We start from the raw sequence: 9,993 nt of genomic DNA on the forward strand, positions 1-9,993 counted from the left end.
AGGTCGGGTTCGAACCCGGGTACTCCGGCACATTAGTCGGGCGTCTCACTACTGCACCACCCCAGCGGGACTGCCTCACACGGACAGAAGAGAGAAAGTAGAGAAGAAAGAAAGGAAGACCGAGAGAAAGACGGGCGCCGCAACAGCCGTCGTCCACCACCTAAGCGGTGGCGGGTGCAATGACGGCCTGCAACAGATAAACATTCGGTGGCTGGCTAGCCCCCGCCGCAAGCAGCGTTGACCTACCATACCAGCCCCGTAGGGCCAGGAGCTGCCACCCTTCACCACCTCTCATCCTCCCCCTGTCAGCGCACGTTAAAGATCTCCAGGTGGACGAAATTACTCCGGAGTCTTCTTCTATGGCTCCACTTTCTTTCTGCTTTCACATCCGCCTTCCTCTCTTCCTCAAGGCGCGGGCGAAGTGTCCACAGAAACAATTGTGACAGATACTGTGCTTTTCCTTTCCTGCGAACAAATTATTATTCTTGAAAATATTTGGTGTGGTTTAGGTTTGCGTAAACCTGGAACGAAGTGGAAGCTGCATTTGCGCGGCTATGCCTGTGGGCGACCTTGTGAATAAACAAACGGTTGAGTACTGGTTCAAATGGTAGTTTCGTCTTTATTTATACTGAAAGGGGGTGTTTACTGTATTTTAACAGGGATAAGAGGCCTCTCTAAGTTGCACAGAGAACCACACAAGAACACAGACAGTCTAGGCCTCTACAAGCGAGCTCGAGCAGCGCAGCGGCACTTCGTTGTTCTCCTCGTCTTTGTGATATCCTCGCCTAGTTCATTCTCGTCTTCATAATATATTCGGATAGTTCACTACAATTTCCCCAATTTCGGCGCCGTGCCTTATTAAGCACGCAGTCTGGATCTATTTTATCCTCGGATGACTACCTGCACCTCAAGTATTCCTGGAATAGGAAATCATGTCAATCAAGGCAGACAGGTCTCTCTAACCAGGCTACGCTGTCGTATTCCGCCCCTAAATTTCTATATGCACAGGTCTGGTTTGGCGCTTTCTCCTGTCTGCGCATTCTGCGGGGAACCGGAAACAATAGACCATTTCTTGATATTTTGCCGCCGTTTTACCATGATGAGAAAACGGTACTTTGAGAAGCCGTTACAACAGCTGGGTCTTAATTTGAGCAGCCAAATTTTATTATCGTTCGGTGTCACCATGCTTGCGTACAGCAACAGGTATGTTTTTAACGCCATTCAAAACTTCTTAATAGAAACAAAACGTCTACCTGGCTAGTATGCTTTGAAGTTTTAATCTGTACATATAAATCTTACTATTCTCCTACTGCGTGCGTTAGTATTTACTCTTATATATTTTGGTTTATAATATTTACATTTCCTTTTCTATTCCCTAGCTTTTATTTTCTATTTTTTTATTTGTCCGATGTAGTTATACATCTCAAAATCTAATATCTCTGCACCCCAATTCTTGGCCGATCCCCCTATGTGGGTATGTGCCATCACATTAGAGAACAACAACAACAATTTCCCCCGGAGCGAAGAGGAGCCATCCTGGCGACTTAAGGTGAGGGCAAGAGGAGCGGATCGTAGTATGTTCTGAGGCGGCTCACGTGCACAGTTTCACGGCCGCGATGACGCATGTCCGAAGAGGGAGTGAGTGGCTCTACGATGTAATTCACAGGGGAGGTTTGGCGGACAACGCGGCAGGGGTCATGGTTGGTTGGTTGGTTGGTTCACAGGAAGGGAAAGGCGCTGTATCTGTCACACTTGTTCTGTGGACACCTGAACCGCGCCGTAAGGGAAGGGAGGAAGGTGGGAGTGAAAGTGGAAAGAGAGAAAGGGGAGCCGTAGTGGAGGGCTACGGGGTAATTTCGACTACCTGGGGATCTTTAACGTGCGCTCGGTTAGAAATTTTGATGACAATCCCGGTGGTGTGCCAAGAACCCAGAGCCAAACAAGCGATCCTGTAGGGAAAACGTGTGGCGTCTGATCTTTGTCGTGACGATACTTTTGGCGGCCTTGCGATTCCGATGTTAAACTGCGGGCTAACTGGCGGCATTTTTCCGCATGTTTGGCAACGTCTGAAAGGAGAGCCTACTCGGAGGAGTCGGGACGATATGGTAAAATAGTGTACATCGTGGACGATGCCTCACGCCCACAAAGCAGGAAGAAAGGGCTAAATCCAGTGGTTGACTGCGTGGCGGTATTGTATGCGTACGCCATGAAAGGAAGAACAGCGTCCCAGTTGGTCTGAACAGCGGCAACGTACATTGTGAGCATATCTTCAAGAGTACGATTGAAGCGCTCAGTCAGCCCGTTAGTTTGAGGGTGGTAGGCTGTTGTGGTCCGATGTATGATGCGACATTCGGCCAGTAGAGCTTCAACGACGTTGGAAAGAAAGGCGCATTCTCGGTCACTCAGCAGCTCTCGTGGCGCGCCGTGGCGAAGAACAAAATGATGTAGCATGAACAGGGCAACTTCACGAGTAGTAGCGGCGGGTAAAGCGGCGGTCTCGGCATACCGGGTGAGGTGGTCGATGCCGACGATAATCCACCGGTTCCCAAAGACCGTGCAGGGAAGTGGCCCGTAAAAGTCAACTCCAACGCGGTCAAAATGGTGGGCCGGGCATGGACGTGGTTGTAAGGGGCCAGACGCACGAGGTGTGGGTGCCTTGCGGCGCTGACAGGCGATGCAGGAGCGGACAATACCAATGAATATGCTGCGATGGTTTGTGAAGTATTGAGACTGTTTCTATCTTGCTTACCTGCATTGTCGAATTTACAGCCTTGCGTTGGAGAACCAAGCCTAAACTGGCACCTCATTGGGTTGTGGTATTTGGCTGGCATTGGTGCAAATCCAAGTCCTCTCGTGTCATTGGCACGAAGGAGGAGGAGGAGGAGGAAAAAACTTTATTTGCAGAAGAATTCGAGGCACGCAGGCCTCCTGGGTCTCCGCACGACCCCACTCACAATCTAAACGTTCATATTATGTTTATCCATGACGTATGCGGCCCGGCTGACGACGATCTTCTGCCTGGCCGGGTCCGCTGATCGCAGTGAGGTCTCCCAGTCCTCCCAGGTTCGGAGAGGCACCGGCCCGGCGGGGGGAGGAGACGCAGGGCAGGATAAAAGAATGTGGGTAAGAGTGGCCTTGGGGTGGGAGCACAAAGTGCATATGGGGGATACCGGCTGAAATTTCGAAAGTAGAGCTGGTGTCGGTAGAGTTCGTGTCTGCAGACGACGCCAGATTGACTGCTCTCTGATAGTGAGGGATGGGTGGGGTGACGGATAGATGAGGCGCTCAGCGCGGGAGTTTGCGGTGAACTCAGCAAACGAGTGCATACGATCCTTCGAGAAATCCCCCATGAGGTCCGCCTGTGCCCGGTTTCTAGACCCTCGGGCTAAGGAGTCGGCAGCCTCGTTGCCGGGATTTCCCGAGTGCGCAGGCACCCAGATGAGCTCAATCCGTCGGGGGAGGTGGGAGGTGGGCATGTGCAGCAAGTGGTGCGCCGGAGGATGAACCCGGCCCCTGGCATAATTTAGAATGGCAGTTTTTGAATCACTGAGTATGTAACTGGCATCGGTGTATGCCAGAGCAATAGCTATAGCGGTCTCCTCGGCTTCTTCAGGGGTCGTGCCTGAAGGAAGCTCAATAGTTAAGGGAGAAGTGTGGGGGTTGTGGACAACTGCAGTGGCTCCGCTCTCATCGCAGGCGGCATCTACCCAAACGGCATCGGGCTCATTCCCGTACCATTTGTGGAGCGCTGCCGCGCGCGCCTTCCTGCGACCTTGGTCATAGTGGGGGTGCATGTTCCGCGGTAATGGTTTGACATATATTGAAGTGTAAATTTGGCTAGGGAGTGTTAATAGGGATGAATTGTTTGCAGGAATAGTGATGCCTAGCTTAGTGAGTATATGTCGTCCGGTAGTTGTAGCAGCTAATCTGAGGTATTGTGCTTGTAAATGGGCCTCTCGAAGTTCATGTATTGTATTATGGACTCCAAGTTCGAGTAGTCTCTCGTTACTAGTGCTTTTCGGTAATTTAAGTGCTGCCTTTGTTGCTTGCCGAATTAATGAGTCTATTTGCTGGACCTCACTGCATGATAGTTTGAGGTATGGTGTAGCATAAAGAATTCTGCTGAGGGTATAGGCGTGCACTACTCGAAGTGTGTCCGCCTCTCGAAGCCCATGTGCGCGTCCTGTCACCCTTTTTATGAGTTGTGTGGTGTTTGCGACGGCCTTTTTGAGCCGCTTAAATGTGTCGACGTTCTTTCCATCCTGTTGCAGGTATAGTCCCAGAATGCGGATGGTATGAACCTGTGGTACTTGTCTTCCCTGAATTCTAATTTCTATGGGGCTTTGGTAGGTCCGTCCTTTAGGGGGTATGATTAGTAATTCTGATTTTTCTGGGGAGCACTCTAATCCGATTGTTGCGGTAAGCTTGGCTATCGTGTCTGCTGCTGTTTGTAGCGTGTCTTCGATTTCACCGTCTGATCCGTGTGTTGTCCAGAGTGTGATGTCATCGGCGTATATGGTGTGACCGAGGTGAGGGATTTTCTGTAGTTCTGCGGTTAAGGGGATAAGGGTAATGTTGAACAGAAACGGGGAAAGAACGGAGCCTTGCGGCGTCCCCACGTTGGCAAGCGCGTACGGTGAGGTGTGGAGATTGTCGATGTGAAGTGTGGCTGTCCTGTGCTGAAGGAAGGCTCTTATGTAGTTGTAAAGCCTAGGACCAGTTTGAATGTTCGTGAGTGCCTGTAGGATTGCTGTGTGTTGTACATTATCAAACGCTTTTTTGAGATCTATTGCTAGTATCGCCTTAGTATGCGTTGGTATATGTGGGTCAAGCACTGCTGACGTTAGCTGCAGCATAGCGTCCTGCGTAGATAGACGGGGCCTGAAACCGACCATTGAGTGCGGGTATTGGTCCGTGTCATCCATGTATGCAGTTAGCCGAGCTAGTATAACCTGTTCAAAGAGTTTTCCTAAGTTTGAGGTGAGCGATATTGGGCGCATATTCGCTGGGGAAATTGGCTTATTGGGTTTTGGTATGAGAATTACTTTCCCGTGTGTCCATTCTGCTGGGAGTGTCCCTTCTTCCCAGTGTTTGTTATAGAGGTCCGTTATTTGCTCCAATGATTTATCATCTAGATTTCTTAGCGCCGCATTTGAAACCTGATCTTCGCCTGGCGTTGTGTTCTTGAGCTTGTGAAGTGCTGCCCGTATTTCTGATGTCGTTATTGCAGCATCTAATATATCATTTGGTCCTCCTGCATAGGAGGGAAGGGATTGTGGTTGACCCGGGGTGGTGTGCATATGCTTTAGAGTAGCTAGTAGGGCATCTGTGTCATCTCTGTGTTGATGGGTTAGTCTAGCTATTATGTTTCGTGTATATGTCTTGCTCTGGGTTGGGTCCAGAAGGTGCCGAAGTAGGTGCCATGCACGCTTTGTGGTGAGATTTCCTTTTAGCCCTTCACATATTTGTGTCCAATTCTGCTGAAACAATTGCGCTCCATAGTCTTCAATTTGGGTGGCCAGATCATGAATCTTCTGATTAAGTTTGCGGTTGTGCTTCTGTGTGGCATACCGTTTATTTAAACTACGGTGGGCCTCAAGTAAATGCGCCATTCTGACATCTAACGTTGGCACATCTTCGTTTGTATCAATGACCTGCGTATTATTTTCCTGGTCCTGAAGTAGTTGTCGCACCCATTGCCTTAATTCTATGTTGTCTTCAGCAGGGGTGTTTTGTCGTTGTTTTCGAAAATTTTCCCAGTTCACCAAACGATGCTTATATGTCTTTGGCGTGCACTGTGGTCCCTCAAGGGTTAGAGCGATGATATAATGATCGCTGCCTAATGTGTGTCCGGTTCGTTCCCATTTCAGGTGCGGGATGTGTCTGCCGAGCGTGAGATCTGGGCTGGTATCCATAATACCAACTGTACCCTGTCTGGTGGGCATTTCAAAATCATTATGTACGGATAGCTGTGACTGCTGTATTTGATTGGACAGAACCTCTCCTCTGCTGTTTGTACGGCTGTATCCCCAATCAGCGTGTGCGCAGTTTAGGTCCCCCGCTATTAATAAAGGTGTTTTCTTGGCTTCCTTTGCTATGGTCCTAATTAGATTCGCGCACCGAGATGCGGGGCTACTAGGAGGGTTGTATATATTGGAGACTATTAATGATTCTTTAGTAACATCATTCGGTATAATTTCTACGGTAATGTGTGCTACCTCGTGTGTATAGTCGTGTATTGTGTGTCTGAGTGTGCGTCTGATGTAGGTTGTAACCACGGGCTTGTCCACGCTAGGTGCATGGTATGCTGTATATCCTGGTATGTTGAGTGCTATACGAGTTTCTTGTAGAAGTATAAGGTCTGGGGGTGACGAGTTGCTAGTAATAAGTTGCACTAGAGGATCCCGCTTTCGCTTAATGCTCCGGCAGTTCCAATGCCAGATTATTAGTGGGTTGTTGTTGCCCTTAAGAATTGGAGGATTAGCTGCCATCATGCTGCACTTGGGGTGCTACGGAGGGGGGTATTGGTGGTTGGATAGAGGGATAGCTTGGTGGGTGGATAGAGGGATGGCTTGGGAAGAGAGAAGTGGGGGATGGTTGGAGAGGGAGTGAGGATGAGCTGCCATCATGCTGCACTTGGGGTGCTACGGAGGGGGGTATTGGTGGTTGGATAGAGGGATGGCTTGGGAAGAAAGAAGTGGGGGATGGTTGGATGGGGAGTGTAGCCAACCTGGCGTCAACTACCTTCATTATGCGGGTAATTGCCCCCTCTACCATCGTTTCTACTTTAACAGTTAGATGGTCACAGAATGGCACGAAGCACGTTTTATGCGTTCGTTCTTTGTTGTAGTCACCCATGGCGACCAGGATTTCGTTCTCTGGATGCCTCTTTAGGGAAAGGAAGGCGCAGTATACTTCGGGTGGACAGCACGGAATTAAGGACACTCTCACTTCATTATGTCAAGGTCACTTGAAGGTCAAATTTAGTGCCACGCGAAATTAGTTTATAAGAAAGGAAACGCGAAGCATCTGTCAAGGTCACTTGAAGGTGAAAACCGATGCTACGTTGACCGCTCGAACTATCTGCCGTAGTGAGGCTTCCGCTACAAAAACTATTCGCAAATTAAAGACCGTGTTAAAGGTGCTTCGCACCTAATCTTCAGGCGAAGGCTGAGCATCCCTCATTTTTTTTGGAGGCGCCTGCATAAAGACAGCACATTATTGACACATGATTCGGTGTGAACGCCTCCCATATCCTGCTCTCACTTCTTACTTGATTGCTCTTCAAGTTCATAGATTGATTCAGTAATTGGCATGCTAATCACACTGGTTAAGAGCAGTGAGCGTGTGAATTAACTTTATGTTCCCAGAAAAAAGGTTCTTTTCTTTCCCAGGTCTTCGCCTCTAGTGGAGAGGCGCCATGGGGCAAGTGAGAATGCGCTCTAGGTGCTGGCCAAAATCCCCTGGATTTCGGCGGCCTCTTCAGCCAGTCGAATAACTAGTAGCTGGTGTTCCGGGGTTGGGCTTTCCAGCAAAGCCTCTCAGGCTCCTCTACCATTAATGTTGTTTGCCCGGCCTGGGGAATGCAAACATTCATATATTATATGGTTCAGGGGGCCGCTCATTCCGCAGATCCTGCAGCTCTCATCTTGAAATTCTAGAAATAGATATTTGTTTAAGACCTGATTTGGATAAATATCTGCTTGCAGATGCCTCCATACAATCATCTGTTTTCCATCTGAAGGGGGTAGTTTCAAACGCTGCCTTCTATAATACTGCGTTACATCATATTATGACAGCAGACGCCCTTCTCTGTTGTAGCCTCCTCAGCTTGCTCATTCCGACCTGCTGGGCAGTAGAGACCTCGAGCCAGGTTTGAGCAGCCTTGTTGCCACTAAAAGATTCGTGCGCTGGGGTCCAAATCAGATGCCAATAAAAAGCAGGGTTCGTAAGGCTTTATAAAGATCCTATGTTAAATACTTAGGTCGGACACATTTTGCTTCTATTTTATTGGAGAAAAGAGATGAAGTCATTTATTGCAAGCGTAGCCTCTGCAGAAGAGGGCTATCAGAATTAGTGTACTCTACCTTAAATTATTGTGTAACAATCAGGAAAGTGTGCAGGAAATTGAGTATTCCACTCATTACATGCCTCATAGTTATCCGTGGATATTGTGGTCATGTTCATGGATGTTGTGGAGACTAGAACTTGTGTTGGCTTATTTTACTTTGCGGCTATGGTTACGTAAGGCATAGCGTGTCGTCTGCAGCAAATGCAAGCTAGACAAAACTGTAGTGTGTATTGACTTATTGACTTACTTTACCCTAACATGATATCTTGTGATTATATCAGCAATTTCTAAGCATTCAAACTAAATTGCAGTAACTGAATTTCCCGGATTGTTCCTGCCAAAAAATTACAGTCTTCCGTAAAGAGGATTCAATATTTAGGAATTCCTTTTAAAGGGCTATTTCTTCCAAGTTAACCAAATCACTTTTACCACTCTGTTCGCAGGACCGTAGAGAGGAAAGTCATGGATTCAGACCACCATGCTGGATCGATGGTTTGAAGATGATTAGGGATTCCGGCGTCAACAACGCCCGCTTTGCTAGTACCTACGTTCCTCGTGACGATGATGTCATCATCACCGGATATCCCAAGTCAGGAACAACTTGGGCTCAATACATCGTATCCAGCATCTTCACCGACGGGAATCCACCCAAGACAACGCTGGATTTCATGCTGTCCTCGCCCATCATAGAAATCGTCGGAGATGATGGAATACGAAAGATGCGTCGCCCAGGAGCCTTCAAAACCCATTTTCCACACCACATGATTACCTACTCCACTCGAGCCAAGTACATCTACATAACCAGAAATCCTTATGACTGCTGCGTGTCATATTACCACTTCTTCAAGCAGTTCACACCTAGAGACAAGGAACTGTCCTTTGACAGCTTTCTGAATCTATTTTTGTCTGGCAACCACCTGCTACACATAGATTATTTCGAGCATCTCCTCTCATGGTACCCGCACCGCAATGACCTCAACGTGCTGCTTTTAACATACGAGGACTTGAAAAAAGATACGCCGCATTGGGTGTTACGGATAGCTGATTTTCTGGGAAAAGAGTATGGCAGTGGTTTGAGAGGAAGCGAATCCCTTTTGCAGAAGGTCCTCGACTCGTGTTCAGCACAAAGCATGAGGACAGTCCTAACTGATTCGACAAGTGAGTGGATGCGGAAGGAGTTAGACTTGCCTCCGGAGAAACGTATCGCATCTTTGGAGGTGTACCGGAACAATCCGGTTTACAAGACACAGATGCGCTCCGCAGGTGGCTTTGTACGAAAAGCGTGTGTGGGAGACTGGAGGAGCACGTTTTCTTCGGAACAGGTGGAGCGCATGAAGGCGAAAATTGCGGAGAAGACCGCTGGAACGCCGGAAATCATGAGCATCTGGAAGGACTTGCAGCTATCCTTGTAAAGCCTAGAATAGGGTAATATAAAAAAATCTAGCGCGTAAAATATCTTAATCTAAGCATGGCCTGAACACTCGCCGTCCGTCACTGCGTGTATATGTTAGATCTCCTAAAGTTAGAGTTGTTCATTGTTTTGTCGGTAATAAACGACTTTCACTATTATACGTTGACAACACGAGCAAAATAACTTTTCCTGCCCTACGCTATGTATGAAAACAGAATGGCATGTGCCATATACGAAACATGTCATCTGCTATAAATGTGCGCTGTTTGTTGCTGGCTGAGGCCGCAGAGCTTATTGGACCACTAAAAAATTTAGCTCGAAGACCGTGACCACGAATCATCCACTATAGCTTCTGGTGTCGCCAAATGTAAACATGGAAACTGTGTCTGCACGTTTGAAGCAAACGCGTTCTTTATTGTTCATATATTTTGCCGGCCATTTCTGAGTGCGCTTCGGAACTCAGTCCTCAACACTTCACTTCTCTTTTCCAATATTTGCTGTCTCATTCACA

At 48.1% G+C, this 9,993-nt stretch overlaps 1 protein-coding gene across 1 annotated transcript; it reads left to right on the forward strand.

Moving 5' to 3' along the window:
* Nucleotides 1-7,420: 7,420 nt before the first annotated feature.
* LOC146195016 (sulfotransferase 2A1-like) lies at nt 7,421-9,483 on the forward strand. The gene is made up of 2 exons (XM_084596699.1): nt 7,421-7,429; nt 8,515-9,483. The coding sequence occupies exons 1-2, from the start codon at nt 7,421-7,423 to the stop codon at nt 9,481-9,483; spliced, it is 978 nt and encodes a 325-aa protein (XP_084452825.1).
* Nucleotides 9,484-9,993: the final 510 nt, after the last annotated feature.

Source organism: Amblyomma maculatum, chromosome 3, assembly GCF_055883805.1.
Source record: "Amblyomma maculatum isolate TAMU_Amacu chromosome 3, ASM5588380v1, whole genome shotgun sequence".
Taxonomy (NCBI): domain Eukaryota; kingdom Metazoa; phylum Arthropoda; class Arachnida; order Ixodida; family Ixodidae; genus Amblyomma; species Amblyomma maculatum.